At 34.5% G+C, this 18377-nt stretch overlaps 1 protein-coding gene and 1 pseudogene across 1 annotated transcript; both read right to left on the bottom strand.

Moving 5' to 3' along the window:
* Window positions 1-7127: 7127 nt before the first annotated feature.
* On the bottom strand, window positions 7128-9596 carry LOC124897309. Its single transcript, XM_047410286.1, has 3 exons — window positions 9470-9596; window positions 8683-8822; window positions 7128-7529 (listed from the first exon to the last, which is right to left on the bottom strand). The coding sequence occupies exons 1-3, from the start codon at window positions 9594-9596 to the stop codon at window positions 7128-7130; spliced, it is 669 nt and encodes a 222-aa protein (XP_047266242.1).
* A 2778-nt stretch (window positions 9597-12374) lies between these two features.
* The window catches only part of LOC124896947, a 48019-nt pseudogene continuing 42016 nt past the window's right edge, over window positions 12375-18377 (bottom strand).

Genomic DNA, 18377 nt, shown 5'->3' with positions numbered 1-18377 from the left:
ATAAGAATATAATTTTGACTAAATAAGTTTGATGATTTAAATAAGTCTATTTGATGATTTAAATAAGTCTATTATTAAAAAAATAAATTTAAGAACATGGCCCACCAATTAGAAAAGAAAGAGACATATAAGATACTTTTTTTTTTTTTTTTGAGAATAATAGTGATAGTTGAGTCATATTATTATCTCTAAAAAGATAAAAATATTTTTGTAGGAAATTCAAAAAATATGAGTGGCCATTGAGAAAAATAGCCCTTGAAAAAATATATGTCAAGTTGTAGTACCAATAAAGTTTTTCTAAGTATAATTTTTTTTAATAAACTAATGCATTTTTTCAAAGAAAAAAAGAATTATAGTTTGATTGAATGAGTTTGATGAGTTAAATTATTCTAGTCTTTTTTTTTAAAAATTTTTTTAGTGATATTCATGTCAACTAAGCGAGAAGAAGACTTTTGAGGTGTTTACTATTTTTTGAGGAAAAAAGTGATAGTTGAGTGATATTGTGATCCTAAATAAAATATAAGTGATATTTGAGGAAAAATTTTAAAACTTAGATGACTATTTAGGAAACTCACCCTTAAAACTCTATTTTCATACAATAATTTTCATATTCATTAAAAAAAAAATCATAAAATCGAACTAGATAAAAAATAAATAAAATAATTTAATTAAATTTCTCAAAATATGTGCAAAGTATAAACAATACCATATAATTAAAAGTTGAACTAAAATTAAACAACTACAAACATAAAAAAGAAAAAATATAACTAACAATTAATAAATAAATTTGTATTAATTAATTTTTATTTTCTTAATTACATATTACTACATTTGACAATTATTTAATTATGTAATTGTCAATTAAGAAAATTAAATAATTATACATAGAAAACATAAATTTTCAATTCCCATGTATTGGAATAGTTTTCAATGTATTGGAAAGTGGTATGATAAATAAAGTAATGTTAGAAATTCAAATTTAGGATGAAAAGGGTAAAAATGTCTTAAAACTAATTAGTTTATAGTGTGAATATGATTTATTAGTATTATGACCATATTTTACGGCCAAAAAGATTTTTCCAATATATAAATGTTCCATTTAATTTAGCTCTAACTGACATTTATGACATTCAAATTTGGATGCGCATAAGTATTTAAACACTTAAGCTTGTATAAAGTGGAACAAGTAGACACACAATTAACATAGCATAATATGTGTCATACATGGCATAATACAAATCCGTTTGAGTATATCTCATGACACGAATTAACATGTAGGATATGTGTCTACTAATTCAACTTTATACAACTTTTAAGTACTACAATCACGACCAGAGCCGGGGCCTTGGATGCAATGGGTATTTGAACCACATAGGCCCGAGAGACTCCTTAGCATACTATCATAAACATAACTCACATGAAATATGGAAGATATGATGAAACACGAAAATCTTATAATCACGTTTATTACGTCAAGTCATACTAAAACAGAAACCCAATCCAGTCCACGAAGCCTCTACTGATAATTTATTTGTCTAAGCCGGGACAAGGCTCCCGATCGGACCATGAAAATAAAGAAAACTAAACATGTAAGTAATTGCCTTCCGAAATAAGGGAGACTCACCAACTCTGAACTCAGAAGGAAATCTACTATTGCGCTGTACCACGGGACTGAGCCTCCGAAACTACATTATGAGACAATGCAGCCACCCAAGGACAGTTAATACTTGGAACGCATTGATATGCAGAACTTACCAAAAACAAAATGCATTTTTCATACAACATTCTAAACTTATCATGAAAACAATTTAGCAAAGTGGAATCAAGTACATGGGCATAAGTAAAGTAAAAGCTCTAGTCAATATTGTAAAAACTTAGACGAAACTCTTTGCTTTAATCTGGGCTAGGTGGTACCCCAACATACATAATATTCACGGGCAATATGGGCTCGCCATTAATCCGTCGGCCAAACCCCCAACCGGAGTTGACCGCAAGGATTGGAGTCATTGCATGATGGTACACAAGATCACAAAGAAGTGTACCATAATTTCTGATTGGGACATCATAAAATTTGCATCGGTAAAACACGGTTTCCAGCAATGGGTCTTTCAATTCATACCTTCTCGGTTAACCACCAATCCCTCTTTAAGCACAATTTTAGCCTCTTTAAATTAAAAGTCATACTTCATGCTTATAACCATTCATTTCTTCATGTTAAGGGCATTCCATAATAGGTATCGTTATACCTAGACTTGCAAGTCGTGTCATATTGTATGTGTTATAAAACAAGAAAGAACAAGAAGAAAAGTAGAGAGAATAGAAAGAGTAATTCTTATTTCTTCTCTTGAGGGATAAGATATCATAAAATTGAGGATACAATGAATAAAACCCCTCTACTTATAGGGGAAAATACTCTTAGTTTCTGACTAAAAGACAGATACTTCAAATCCTGATAGATATCAACTAGATCTTTATAGATCTTATCTAGATTCTTGATAGACATTCACTATAACGTAAATACATTTATAACACTCCCCCTTGAATGTTTTCACACCCCTTTTTCGTTTGAGGAGATCGAGGTCGAAGGATTTTTTCAATTAAAGTGACTCGTTTGAATAGGGATTAATTCTTATCATTTTCAGAGTCGCCACTTGGAATTGAGTTATGGTGTTCCAAGTCACCTTATTGAATTCCTAGTCAAAAGAAAATGACTCTTCATTAGTTTGCGAAAACAGAAGATCGGGTAAGGAATTCTATTGACCGAGGGAAAGATGTGAGGAACCCCTCGAGTCCCGTGGTTCTAGCATGGTCGCTTTTATTGACTTATTTTGACTAAAATTTTTTTTTATAAATTATGTTAGGGCCTAAGTTCGCTCATTTTAATTATATCAAAAATGTTTGTTTACACTTTTTATGTTAAATAAATTGTTGAAAATTAATTTTAGGAAAACATTGGTCAAAGTGCATTATTGCATCCTTGAATTTAAAATGTCTAGTAAAGATGCGTATGCCGCATTCTTAATTGAGAGGAGAATTTTAAACCTAACGTTTAGAAGTGTTGGATTGCCGCTTATAGACTTGAAAACAATCTTATCTAGTTGAAAATACAAATAATTATTAGCCTTAATTAGTGACAAAAAATGAAATAAATAGAAGTAAATAAATAAATAAATAAATAAAAGTAATATAGAATAAAACAAAAATAATTAAGTAATACAAATATATACCCCAAAACTAATTATATTTATTTCTAATTTTTATTATAATTACCAAATTGATATATTCTTTAAAGAAAACAACTCAAATTAGTCAACTTAAAAATAAAACCTAAAATAAATAATGTATAAAGTTTAAAAATAAAACATAAACATAATTAAAATAGTTTTTCATAAATTCAACATTGTTGTTGGTAGCGGCAGTGATCGGAGTACTGCTGGTTAGTCTACCAGCGATGGAAACTGCAGCGACAGTGGTAGTTGATGTCGCAAGGGTTGATGGGAAAAGAGAAAAGGGGCGGCGTGTCGGGGAAAAGAAAAGGGAAGCAACGGGTCACCGGCGCTGGAGCACGGATCCGATAAAAGATTGGCTGGAAAAGGCACCAGCGAAGGGAAAGAGGGGTACTGTCGCGGGGAGAGGGGAGAGGGATGACAGGCGCGGGGAAAGGGGAATATGGGGGTGGTCGACACGTGTGAGGGGGCATTCGAGATTTCACCGGTAAAAGGGAGGAGGATGGCGGCGCAGCGCGGGGAAAGGAAAAAAGGGGAAGGCACCGGCGCGGGGAGGGGGTGGTCGACGCGGGGAAGGGGAAGAAGGGACAGTGGCGGCATCGTCCGGTTCCGGCGATGAGGGTTGTTTGACTGGTTTTGACATTTTTCTGGTGAGTTTCTGATATAGACTCTCCGAAAAACTGAAAAGATAAAATATTCTCCGCTTAATTTTTTACTTTTTGATCTGTCTCATCTCACTATTTTCTTCTCCATTTTGCTAATTTTTCATCAATTATTACTAATTTTTATTTGATTTCTATGCAACGTATGAATCTGTATATACAATATATGACTGACTATGATTATTTTAGTCAATGATGTGCCTGTGAGAATGAATATAACGAAAGGATTCTATTTATTATTATCTTACGTATAAACTAATTTTCTTTTATCTGCTGTTTCCTTTTTGTTTCGAATTTATAACACAGGGTGTTTCAATTTACAACATCACTCAGCAAATATATATATTTAAGTTACAAGTATAATATGTGTTAACAAAAAGTTCATATAATTAAACATGCACAATAGAAAGTACATTGAAACTGTTCAAATATTTTCATTCATGTTTTTCAATAGAAAATTTACAACATAATGGAATAAGATCAAAATAGAACCTGTCTGTCAATTTAATTGAATATGGACGCAAAATATTATCACCGAAAACTTGAACGGAATTTAAAACTCAACTTCACACACTTTTTTATCTGATTTTTTTTTAATGTCTGGTGTCTGAATACTCTGTAAAATGTACGTAGTTTGTCTTAGGGGGGTGGGAGTCCTTTAAGTAGATGGAATTTGGGGGGAAACAGTTACTTTTTGGGCGGGGGGGGGGGGGGGGGGGTTAAAACTATCAGATAAGGGAGGAGCAAAATTCAAATTTTTAAATAAAATTCTTTTTTTAATAATAATAAATAAATATAAATAATAATAATAATAATAGATATGAATATAACTAATTAATTTATTTTTTTAAGAAAATATAATAAAAATTATAAATAAACTTAAATAAATATAATTTAGACAATATTAAAATTACTTATTTTATTTAAAATTTAATAGGAAATATATATATAAATAGATATATTTTTTTAATTTTTTCATTATTTTTAGAATTAAGGTAAAATAAAATAAAAATAAAATATCTCAAAATAACTTTATTTAGTTATTTATTTTTTCACTAAAATTATTAAAATAAAATAAGAATAAAAATATATCAGATTAAATATAAGTATAAATATTTAGTATTGATAAGCAAGTTAAAATTTAGGGAAATCAAAAATCACGTGTCTACATTTTTGCCCCTCTTTGTGTGAAATCTCGAAGAGTTTTCATACAAAGAAGTAGACAAGATATGATTTTTGATCATCCAATTATTTGAAAACTAAGAATAAAATAAACTTAAAATTAAAATAAAAGGAAAAATGTGAGCGAGCCCTTGTTTGGGACATCCTACCTATCCCGGGTTATAAGAGAATCAGGTCACAAATAGTTCAAAGGTAATATGGAGAGAAAAATAGTTAAAAGTCGAATGAGATTTCTTCGAGTTTCCGATTAACGAATTGTGCCTTTTACATTCAAATGGCTAACAAAAAATCAAAAACGAAAAATAAAAATAAAAATTACAATCTCTAGAATCTTGATTCTAATTTTCGTGACTTGAACTTGAAAATTCACCCTATTCTTCAGGTAGACTCCTGGCTTGTTACTTCTTCACCCTGTTCTTCAAGCGGGCTCCTGGACTTTCTTTTTTCTTCACCCTGTTCTTCAGGCGGGCTCCTGGATTTCCTCTTTTCTTCACCCTGTTCTTCAGGCGGGCTCCTGGATTTTTTTTTTCTTTACTCTGTTCTTCAGGCGGACTCCTGGACTTGCAATTTCTTCACCCTATTCTTCAAGCGGGATCCTGGACTTCCAATTTCTTTACCCTGTTCTTCAGGCGGGCTCCTGGACTTCCTTTTTTCTTCACCCTGCTCTTCAGGCGGGCTCCTGGACTTCTTTTTTCTTCACCCTGTTCTTCAGGCGGGCTCCTGAACTTTTTTTTTTCTTCACCCTGTTCTTCAGGCGGGCTCCAGGACTTGCACTTTCTAATTTTTCAAATATGTTCCTGAACTCAAAATAAAAGGTGAAACAGAAAAATAACCTCCCATTTTTCAGGAAGGTCCTGTGCACAAAGTAAATTCTCATTCTTCAGGAGGGTCCTGTTCAAAAAAGTAAATTCCCATTCTTCCGGAGGGACGTGTTCAAAAGTAAATTCCCATTCTTCAGGAGGGTCCTGTAAATTCCCATTCTTCAGGAGGGTCCTGTTCAAAAAGTAAATTCCCATTTTCAGGAGGGTCCTGTTCAAAAAGTAAATCTCCATACAACACACACATAAAATTTTTTTCCCCAGTTTGTACTGAAAAAATTTGTGTATCATTAGATCTTAATATTTTGAGAAATATAGTGAAAGAATAAATCAAAGCCTAGAATAGCTTTGATAAATTCATCTCGCAAAGAATAAAATTTACCATAACTGAGATCCAACATTGTATGCTATAATCATGACTCTTGCATTGATAGAAGTATGAAATTGCATCCTTTATTTGAAAACTTTCTATCTTTGTTTCGAACAAAACAAAGAAAAATTATGAGTTTTGAAAACACGTGGTGGTTGGTTTGGGATATTTGGCTCTTGAAGTAACCGTTCTTGCACTTGTCATGCTCAAATCCTTTTCCAGTCCTTCATAGATATCCATCGACTTGTCACACCTCTGACCCAAAATTCTGACTATTGAGACTCTCAACTCAAAATATATTTCTCTTGTATAATATCTCAGAATTTAATATTCCATACACCTTGCATCTTTCAAAGAGTCAAAAATTGTCAAATCAACAATCATTCTGAATACTTTATTATACTTTGACATGTATAGCAAGAATCAGATCAAACGTAGTTCAGGAAACGTCATTCTTTTGCTTGATTTTGAATTTTTGATTAGTTTTTTTTCAACTTTTTTTTTCACTTTAATTTGATTCCAAAAGAGGGGTACGAAGAAAGATAAAAGCTCAAAAGGGGTAAGCAAAGGTTGATATATTATTCAGATAGTAGAACAAAATGTCTTCATCATTTCAATCTTTTAAAATGCAAGTACAAAACATACATAATGTAATTGTACTTGAATATCATACATAATACCTTTTAACTGCATCATCATTGACCGACATTCTTTCCATTTTGCCTTCTATATCAGTCAGATATAATGCGCCATTAGGTAACACTTTTTTCACCATGAATGGTCCATGCCAATTAGGATAAAATTTACCTTTGGCTTCAATCTGATGGGGTAGGGTGCGTCTTAGTACTAACTAACCAACTTCAAAGTATCAACGACGCACTTTTTTGTTATACGCTAGAGCCATTCTTTTCTGGTATAGTTGTCCATGACATGCTGATGTCAATTTTTTTTCATCAATCAATCTTAATTGCTCTATACGAGTCTTGACCCATTGATCATCATCAATTTCATCTTCTACAACTACTTGAAGAGATGGAATCTCAATCTCTGCAGGTATAACTGCTTCGGTTCCGTACACTAACAAGTAAGGAGTTGCACCAATTGAAGTTCGAACTGTAGTACGACAACCCAACAAAGCAAAAGGTAACTTTTCATGCCATTGTCGGGAATCCTGTACCATTTTGCAGAGTATTTTCTTTAAGTTCTTGTTGGCAGCTTCTACAACTCCATTCGCTTTCGGACAATAAGGAGTTGAATTTCGATGCGTAATCTTAAATTATTGAAACACTTCTTGCATCAAATGGCTATTGATATTTGCAGCATTATCTGTGACTATTATCTTCAGAATGCCAAATCGATAAATGATGTTGGAGAGAATAAAATCAACCACCGCTTTTTTGGTTATTGACTTAAAAGTCACTGCTTTCATCCATTTCGTGAAATAATCAATGGCTACCAAGATAAACCTATTTCTATTTGAGGCCTTCGATTCAATTGATTCAATTACGTCTATTCCTTAAGCCACAAAAGGCCATGGAGCAGTTATTGTATGCAACTCAGATGGAGGGGAATGTATCAAGTCCCCGTGTACCTGACATTCATGACATTTACGAACGAAATTGATGGAATCGCGCTCTATGGTGAGCCAATAATAACCTGCTCGGAGTATTTTCTTTGCCAAAACATACCCACTTCTGTGTGGTCCACAAATCTCAGAATGTATTTCAGTCATGATTTTTGAAGCTTCTTTAACATCTTCACACCTCAGAAGTTCCAAATCAGGAGTCCTCTTATACAAGATTCCTCCACTTAGGAAAAATCCACTAGAAAAACGTCGAATGGTTCTCTTTTGATTACCATTGGCATGTATAGGATATTTTCCAGTCTAAATATATTCTTTGATATCATGGAACCACGGCTCCCCATCAAGTTCTTCCTCAACCATATTGAAATATGCATGTTGATCATGAATTTGTATATGCAAAAGGGTCAATATAAGTTTTGTCGGGATGTTGAAACATCGAAGATAAGGTCGCCAAAGCATCAGCAATCTCATTATGAGCTCTGAGAATGTGTTTGAATTTTACTGATACAAATCGTTGACATAGATCTTGCAAATAACCTTGATATGGTAGGAGCTTTGAATCACGAATCTCCCAATCTCCTTGGATTTGGTGGACTAATAAATCTAAATCTCCTAATACCAACAGTTCTTGGATCCCTATGTCAATGGCTAATCTCAATCCCAGAATGGAAGATTCGTATTCTGCCATATTATTGGTACATTAGAATCGAAGTTGGGTTGTTATAAGATAATATTGTCCTGATTCAGAAATAAGAACCGCCCTTATCCCTACTCCTTTTACATTAGCAGCTCCATCAAAGAACAACTTCTAGCCTGAATGACAATCGTCAGAAATAACCTCATCAATAAACAATACCCCTTCATCTGGAAAATAAGTTTTTAATGGCTCATATCTCTCGCCAATAGGATTTTCAGCCAAATAATCCACCCAGGCTTGAGCTTTCATTACAGTTTGTGTCACGTAGATAATATCAAACTCTGTGAGTAATATTTGCCATTTTGTGAGTCTGCCTGTAGGCATAGGCTTCTAAAAAATATACTTTAAAGGATCCATACGAGATATGAGGTAAGTAGTATAAGATGACAAGTAATGTTTCAGCTTTTGGGCTACCCAAGTTAAGGCACAACACGTCTTCTCAAGAAGAGTGTACTTAGCCTCATAAGTGGTAAACTTTTTGCTACAGTAGTATATGGCTTGTTCTTTTCTACTTGTAACATCATGTTGACCTAATACATAGCCAAAAGAATTGTCTAACACAGATATGTACAATATCAAGGGTCTGCCTTGCTCTGGAGGAACCAAAATAGGCGGATTCGACAAGTATCACTTAATTCTGTCAAATGCCTCTTGACATTCTTTAGTCCATTCAACTTTAGCATTCTTCTTCAACAACTTGAATATTGGCTCGCAGGTTGTCGTAAGTTGAGCAATGAATCTATTGATATACTTCAACCTTCCAAGTAAGCTCATCACCTCCGTTTTATTTTTTGGTGGAGGAAAATCTTGAATAGCTTTTATTTTTGAAGGATCTAACTCAATGCCGCGCCAACAGACTATAAACCCCAAAAGATTTCCAGACGGGACTCCAAATACATATTTTGTTGGGTTAAGTTTGAGATCATACCTTCGAAGACTTTCAAGAATTTTCTAAGATCTATGACATGGTCAGAATGCTCTCTTGATTTAATGATCACGTCTTCAACATAAACTTCAATCTCCTTGTGCATCATGTCGTGAAACATTATAGTCATTGCCCTCATATAAGTTGCCCCAACATTCTTTAGTCCGAAAAGAATGACTCGATAATAATATGTGCCCTATGGAGTAATAAATGATTTCTTTTTCGCATCTTCTGGATCCATACTGATCTGGTGATACCCCGCATAACAATCCACAAAAGATGCAAGATCATGTTTGACACAATTATCCAACAAAATATGAATATTGGGAAGTGGAAAATTATCTTTTGGACTTGCTTTATTTAAATGATGATAATTAACACACATTCGAACTTTGCCGTCCTTCTTTGGAACAGGGACAATATTTGCCAACCAAGTAGGATATTGGGCCACTCGAATGACTTTAGCCTCAAGTTTCTTCGTGATTTCCTCTTTGATTTTTACACTCATGTTAGTTTTAAGCTTCCTTAACTTTTGCTTGACCGGAGAAAAACAGGATCAATTGGCAACTTGTGAACTACCAAATCAGTGCTCAAACCGGGCATATCATCATAAAACCACGCAAAAATGTCTTTATACTCATGCAAAGCTTCAACTATAGCTTTCTTTTGTTGTGATTGAGCATGTACACTTATCTTAGTCTCCCTAATATTTTCATGATCTCCTAAATTGATCGCCTCAGTTTCCTCTAAATTGGGATTTATCTTATTCTCAAACTGTTTGAAATCTTTGCTTATATCCTCAAATATTTCTCCTTCATCGTATTCAACTTCTTTATTCATTATTTTAAATTAGATTGATTTTTTAAATCTGGTTGACAATTCTTCATGCATGTCATATCATTAATATCGGCATAGAAAGAACTGTATAATAGAAGATAAATAAATAAAAATTAGACTCAAAATAAAACGAAGGGATACTGCACTTCATTAAAAACAAAGATATAAAGATTTTTAACCTAAAATACCAAGTTATAGATCTGAATTACAATACTAGAACTATTCAAATTACAGAAAGAGTAATAAACAAACTACTAAGACTTGAAAGAAAAACAAACAAACTACTAAGACTCCATCATGGTAGGGAGAGGAGTGGCCTCCTAATTGTTAAGCTGGACATCAGGGTCGATAAACTGCACATCTGCATTGCTGGTACCTTCCCCAATTTCAACCATATCAGCTTCAATGAACATATTCTGGAAAAGGCCAATCAACTCTGTATTATCATCATTCACTGACTCTGCAGCGGGTAACATAGAGGACCCAACAATGTTGACTGTGATGAAGGATTCATGAAGTGGCGGTATCGGCTTAGTAAGAGTCCATAACTCTTTCTTATGCTTTTTAGCCTTCTTTATATCTTCAACAGTGGGCACTTATCCCAAACCAAAAGTACCAAGGTTCTTATGGAGGTTTACTGAATGAACCCTGCCTTGCAAAAATATCCCTAGACCTTTCCCTGGTTCGAAACTATGCTTCAACATTTTATTCACTACCATAATAGATGTAGAGGATAATTGTGGTCTTGCGATGAGATTCCTCTCGAGGATATGCTCAACAGCCACTACCTCAGAAGTTTGATGAATCAATACTTTACTTGCAGTATCTTCTTCGATGGAGGAAATAGAGTAGTCTTTATACATGGATAAGTCTCCTTCACCATGAACGACTATCTCTTGCCTGTCACATTCGAATTTGACCATTTGATGCAATGTTGATGCGACTGCTTTAGCCCTATGAATTCTTGGTCTTCCCAATAAAATATTATATGAAGCATCAATGTTCAGAACTTGGAAATCCATAGAAAAATCCATAGGCCCGATTATCAATATGAATTCTATTTCACCAATGGCATCAGTTGTTGATCCGTTAAAACCTTTGATGCATACATTGTTAGGTCGGATTCTTTCTACATTAACATTCAACTTTTGCAAAGTTGACATAGGACAAATTTTAGCGCCTGATCCTTCATCAACTAACACTCGAGTGATGATGGAATGCTCACATTTCACAGTACTGTAGAGACCCTTATTATGTCCAGTACCTTCCACAGACAATTCATCATCTGAGAAAGTAATCTTATTTGCTTCAAGGATCCTTTCAACACATTTTTCCAGTTTATTCACTTTAATCTCATTGGGAACACATGCTTCGCTAAGAATCTTCATTATAGCCTTTTGGTATTCTTCTGAATGTATTAATAAAGACAACAAAGAAATCTGTGCTGATGTCTTCTTCAACTGTTCTACAACAGAATATTCTGGCAATTTTATTTTCTTTAAGAATTCTTCAGCTTCTTCATCAATAACAGGCTTCTTGACCGTCATTTATTCTTCATTGCCTTGTTTATTCTTTCTTAACTCTATTGGGGCATAATATCTTCCAGATCGAGTTAATCCCCCTACTTCGTCCACATCTTCAATTACTTATTCCCCCTTGTGTATCACCACAATGCGATCATAATTCCAAGGAAATACCTTAGTATTAACCATAGGCAATTGTGAGACTGGTTTAATAACAATGGAAGCTACGGGAGATCCTTTTATGATTAAGAGAGGCTTAGGGGATCTTCCAGGAACAATGAGTTTCGGATTTACTTGACTTGACCCAACATTTTCTGAGATCTCTTTCCCTACCACCAAGGGAACATTCGATGATTCAGGTTTTGTTATCACCATCTCCGCTTCTGCAGGTTTTTCTGCAGTAGTTGCTGATTTTTTCGAACCAATTTTAATCTTAATAATCGGTTTAAAGGATATTGCAGCATCTTCACCACTGGGTATCTCTTCGAGCATGTTTGTTTCACTATGATCTAGCAGTAGATTTTAATTGACATTTGAAGCGTCTGGACTTTGTACCATGATCTGTTGGGTGTCAATCAGCTCTTGAAATACTCTTTTCAAATAGCAACATTTCTCTGTGTCATGCCCTGGGGCATCGAAACAATATTCACATCTTCTAGAATAATCCAAATTCTTCGGAGGAGGATTTGGAATCCTTCTCTCAATTGGGTTTAGGACATTCATTTTTCTTAGCCTATGAAATAAATTGGTGTAAGATATTCCAATAGGAGTGAAATTATCTTCGCTCATATTATCTGTTTTGAATTATGCTCTAGGCTAAAAATTAGACCTAGGAGGGCCTCTTTGAACTTGCAGGGCCGGTGGATGATTTTGGATTGCTAGTGCACGCCATTATGGGTAAGAAGGAGCCCAAACATATGGTTGTGCATTGTAAATAGGATATTGGGGGGATGGAACAAAATATAATGGATTTTGTGTGTATGGCTGACGCGCACCTCTCCAATTTTGTCGTAAACCTGTCACGATAGTTGCTAGATCGTCTTTTCTTTTCTTTCCCTCGAAAATTTCTGCACCACTTTGAATTGCCTGTGTTGTTGCTTTCAAAGCGGCCTGGCTGATGATCTTTCCTGATTTTATTCCATTCTCTACCATTTCTCCAACTTTATTAACTTTAGCAAATGTGCTTCCAATTGTAGAAAGTAAGTGATGGAAATAATCAAGTTCTTATACTTGCAAAAAACTATCAATCATTTCAGATTCCTTTATCGATGGTCTGATCTTGAAGCTTTCTCTCTCCATCTGATAACATATTCTCGAAAACTTTTAGTCATCTTTTTTCTCATATTGACAAGCGTAGTGCGATCTGGCACTATCTGAATATTATATTAAAATTGTTGAACGAAATCTCGAGCCATGTCATCCCATACATGCCAACGAGAAATGTCTTGGTCAATGAGCCATTCAGAAGCTATCTCTGTAAGGCTTTCTCAAAAGTAAGCTATCAATAATTCTTCTTTCCTCTTGCACCCCTTAATTGATTGCAAAACTTTTTCAAATGAGCTACAGGATCACCATGACCTTCGTATTTGTCAAAATTTGGCATTTTGAACCCTATCGGCAAATGGACATCAGGAAACATACACAAATCCTTGTATGAAACACTTTTTGGTCCACCTAATCCTTGCATATTTCTCATACTCTGCTCCAAACTTCTAACTTTTCTAGCCATCTCCTCCTGTTCCTCATTCTTAGAAATCTTCTTAATCACGATAGGAGTATCGTGTTGATGAACATGATAATGTGGATTTTGGGATTTGAAAGTCATTTCAGGAGGATACAACATATCATGACTTGGTTTCCCCATATTCTTTGATACTGTTGATTGAGTACCCACAGTAGCTGGTGATACAGAAGTAAAAAATGGGTTATTTGTGATAGACGAATTTGGTGGGTGCATGGTAGAAGTACCAGCAACGCCAAACATATTAGTAAATGGGCCAAATTCTAGTGGGTAAAATGGATCACTAGTTTAAGCTGGGTCAAAATTGGGATCATTCGAAGTCGAAAGTCTAGGGATTGAAGAAGGAGGGGCTTGTCCATTCAACCAAGCTTGGTACATCTCTGCCATCTATTTTTTCAATGATTTTATTTCTTCCATTGATGCTACTTCCTGCAAAATCAACTAATTTTGCTTTTCTTCACTGTCAGACCCTATACCTTCTCTACGGGTCATTTTTATTTTACCCTTGTATCTGGTGTTATACGGATATGATGCCAGTTTAAATCACAAACCAACCACCAATTACTTTATCTTTCTGTAACCAAGTAGAAAATGGGTGAGTTTTATATTTTTAACACATTATAATGCCAAGTTATATGTCATGCTTCTATATGCATTTTTCAACATATCATGGAAGGCTTTGTGTTTCATCCCGGCTTTTCTAGGCATATTTTTTCAAAACTTATGATCTAACCCTTTGGAGGGTTGCCTACATATCATGCCAGGACATGAATCAGATCTTGCGTAGTTCGGGAGGAATTTAAAAAAAAATAATTGTTTTGTCTTTTTTTAATTGAAGAAAATAAATAAAGTAAGTGAAATAAAACACATGTAATATATATATAGAAATAGACAGTCAACTTCATTACATTCTATAATATAAATATGACAAAATAGCTGACCCAGCTCCTAAGATAAAACCTACTAACTAACATCTGAAAACTAAAAGACATAACATCTAAACAAGAAGTTTTAAAATTGAAAATGAAAAACTAAGACAAAGAAAACAGCTATCCATTCAAGGAGACTTTGGCTTGATATGTCCTCCCAAACCCAAGTATATGTCCTCCAATGAAGTAGTGAGATGCTTTGTGAAAGCTAGTACTTGTGCCAAAAAGTCTTCACGATCCAACTGTTGATAATCCAAACCTATTCTGGCAATATCCTGTGCTACACGGCGGACCTTCCCTCGAAGGGAACTGAAGGCTTGATCCCATTCATGGGCCTGTCGATCTCGTAAATCAACCATCTCTCTTGCAAGCTGTTCACGAGCAGAAACAATCTCCAACTGTTCTCGCAACATTCCTCTTTCACGGATCCACTGAGATCTCTATCGATCAAATTCTTCTTGCATGTTCTTTTCAACTTCTTGTAGTTGCTGTCGGTGAGATGTGAAAAGTTCCGCAATGTTTGAGTCCCTAGTGGTAGCCAGTTTGATTTGTCCCTGAAGTGCAACCTCAATATCTGCTGATTTAGCTTTCTCTTCAACAAATTCCCTTTGTTGTTCATCTATTTTTGCCCTGGCATGCTCTAATTCTGCTCTCAAAGCTTGATTGAACTCATGATGTTCTCGCATGGCTCTCTCAATCCCTATTCTGATTGCAGCTTCCTGATCTATAGTCTTCTAACCGATCTTTCGGGTCTGACTGGCGGACTTGACTGTTCTTTAAACCATTCATGGTAATCTAGGCGCACTTCTCCTTTCTCATGCTCTATGACCATCGTTTTAATCCCCATGATATGACAACCCTCCCAAATCTGTTGGGCCAATTCCTCTGAAAGTGGGATCTCTGGTCTGACCTCAAATACAAACTCGGTCATATTTTCCGTAATGGGAATTATTTGACGTCTTCCTAGCTGACGTAAAACTCTCAATGGAATGTATGGTTGAACACCCCTAATACCCATTAATAATAAGAATGGCCGAATGACAGAACTATGTATGACTTGCCTCCAAGGGAACCAAGGGATATTCCAAGTGATTTTGTCTGCTGTCAGAGAACGAAAAAACTTATCCCAATCTCTAACTCCTTCTGGGCATTTATATTTCTCTAACCTCTCTTCATAATCTTTGATGCGATTGAATCTTTTAGGATTAAATCTTGCCATTTTAGGATGTTCGTAGAGATGCTCCACAATCCACATCTATAACAAGATATTACATCCCTCAAAAAACTCTTTCCTTTCTGACAAACGGTGAAAGCACGATAGATATCTGCCAGGATCATTAGTACCATAGTGTAATCTTTCTTAATCAGTATCTGTACCACCCCTGTTAAATGAATATTAATTTTTTGTTCTCTCCTCGGGAAAACCATATTGCCTAGAAAGGCTACCATGAATGCAAATCGTCTGTGAATTTTTTAAGACTTAAAACTTCCCTGATTACAAAGCTGTTTACCATACTTTTCAAACCCCCCTAGTCTTCCATATCTGACATACAAAAACTGCAAGGAAACACAACTTTTTTTCATTGATTCTTCTTTTGAGTTTCGTATGTTCATGAGCTTGCAGAATCTATTTATCAAAATGAGTCTTGGTGCTATAAGTTTCTTCCGATGCATATCCCCATATCCAACATACGCCGCTATCTCCTCTAAAGTAGGAGTCAACTCAAAATCCAAAAAATGAAACACGTTGTTCTTCGGGTCCCGGATCGTTAGTAATGCATCAATCATCTCCCTATTAGGTTTGATTGACATAATACTCGGCAAAAAACTCAAATACTTATGTATCTCATCATAATCGAATGTATACATTTCGTTCCACCATAACCAAAGCTGCAAATGGGTACAATCCATAACCTGAAGCGGTACACTCCCATCTCTCTTTCCCTTTGGACGCTTTCCACGAACAGGGGGGGACGTTTTATACCTATTGACAAGGACATGAAATTAATAAATGTCTAGATTTAGGCTGAACTTAATTCATTAATTTTTGAAAAGAATTTTTAACTTGACTTGTGAGAACTAGTGCGACTTTTAAATTGAGACTTAGATATAAAGAACAATTTTATCAAAAATCAAAAAGAGAGAAACAAAACTGATAATATTTTTAGGAAAAACACTTATTTAAACTGGCACTATAAAAAAACTTTGCAATAACAGACTTCTAGATAATTTTAACTATATATTTGGCGACAATACTCCCTAAGTACATTTAAAAGGAACAAAAATAAAATAAAATGATTTAGAAATAAAGAAAAGAAGAATGATTGTTTTATGAAGTTGTATAAAAATTTCAGCCTCATGACCCCCAAAGGTTCAGGACTATTAAAATATATGTTTACATATTTTATTATTTTACAAAAATTCAGCTCACGACCCCTAAAGGTTCAAGCTATTAAGATTTTTATGTTAAAATTAATTTTGAAAAATAAAAAAGAAAAGTAAAATAAAGATAATAATATTCATGAAAATAATCATTTTTTCTTCTTATTATTTTTTCAAAAATATCCTTCAATAAATTTGTGAATAAATATATTATTATTATTTTTTCAAAACCAGGATCGTATCACGGATAGGACATCCTACGCATCGCACTAAAAAGTGTGAATCAGACCCTTGTAGTTCAAGAAAACTCTAAAAGTATATTATTCTATATTTAAAATTTTCCTTTCTTTTTTCTTTTTTTTTTAATAAAATTTTTCTTTGAAAAATAATTCAATGAATTTGAGGATAATATAATTTTTTGCATTTTAAAATTGCCTAAAAGCCGGTCAACAATAAAATAAGCCTTCCAAATAAATGTCAAAGAGCACATAGGATGCACATGTTGGTCTTTATAAAGTAGGTTACCTATCCTAGACAGATACGGCCCTTGTGCCGAGTCCCGCTAAGTCAACTGCATATGATGCAAATAAAGAGACACCTAATAGGGATAACCAGATTCTGAGTTTTCAGTTCTTCTAAGTTTAAACCTAATAGGGATAGGTGTCTAGACTGGCTTACCCGAGCAGATACTCAAGCCGGGGAGGGAAAACTTGGTCGGTAGCAGGGCAACACCGCCTTCGTTGTCAATCCGAACCCCGCCTAACATGTGTGACTATAATCCTTCACCAGGTGTCTTGACACTCCGGCTATCTCAAAAAGAAAGTAGGATGCATGCGTTGCATTCCTTCTATCCTATTTCAAAGACTCAGAGGGGGTGCGCAAGAGAAGATAGTATATAATACAGTTTAATTAATATCAAAGCGGTAAATGAGCGACAAGTAGCGCATAAAGCCAACAAACACAATATAAAATAATTAAATCAAGTAAAGTCAATATCAAAAGCTCGAATTCTTATTTATTCCCCAGCAGAGTCGCCAGAGATGTCACACCCCTTTTTCGCTCGAGGAGATCGAGGTCGAAGGATTTTTCCAATTAAAGTGAAGGTTTTGAATAGGGATTAATTCTTATCATTTTCAGAGTCACCACTTGGAATTGAGTTATGGTGTTCCAAGTCACCTTATTGAATCCCTAGTCAAAAGGAAGTGACTCTTCATTAGGTTTGTGAAAACAGAAGACCGGGTAAGGAATTCTATTGACCAAGGAAAAGGTGTGAGGCACCCCTCGAGTCCCGTGACGGTCGCTTTTATTGACTTATTTTGACTAATTTTTTTTTTATAAATTATGTCAGGATCTAAGTTCGCTCATTTTAATTAAATCGAAAATGTCTATTTACACTTTTTATGTTAAATAAATTGTTGAAAATTAATTTTAGAAAAACATTTGTCAAAGTGCATTATTGCATCCTTGAATTTAAAATGTCTCGTAAAGATGCGTATGCC

Source organism: Capsicum annuum, chromosome 3 (assembly GCF_002878395.1).
Source record: "Capsicum annuum cultivar UCD-10X-F1 chromosome 3, UCD10Xv1.1, whole genome shotgun sequence".
NCBI classification, from domain to species: Eukaryota; Viridiplantae; Streptophyta; class Magnoliopsida; order Solanales; family Solanaceae; genus Capsicum; species Capsicum annuum.
This window is presented reverse-complemented; position numbering and strand designations above follow the sequence as displayed.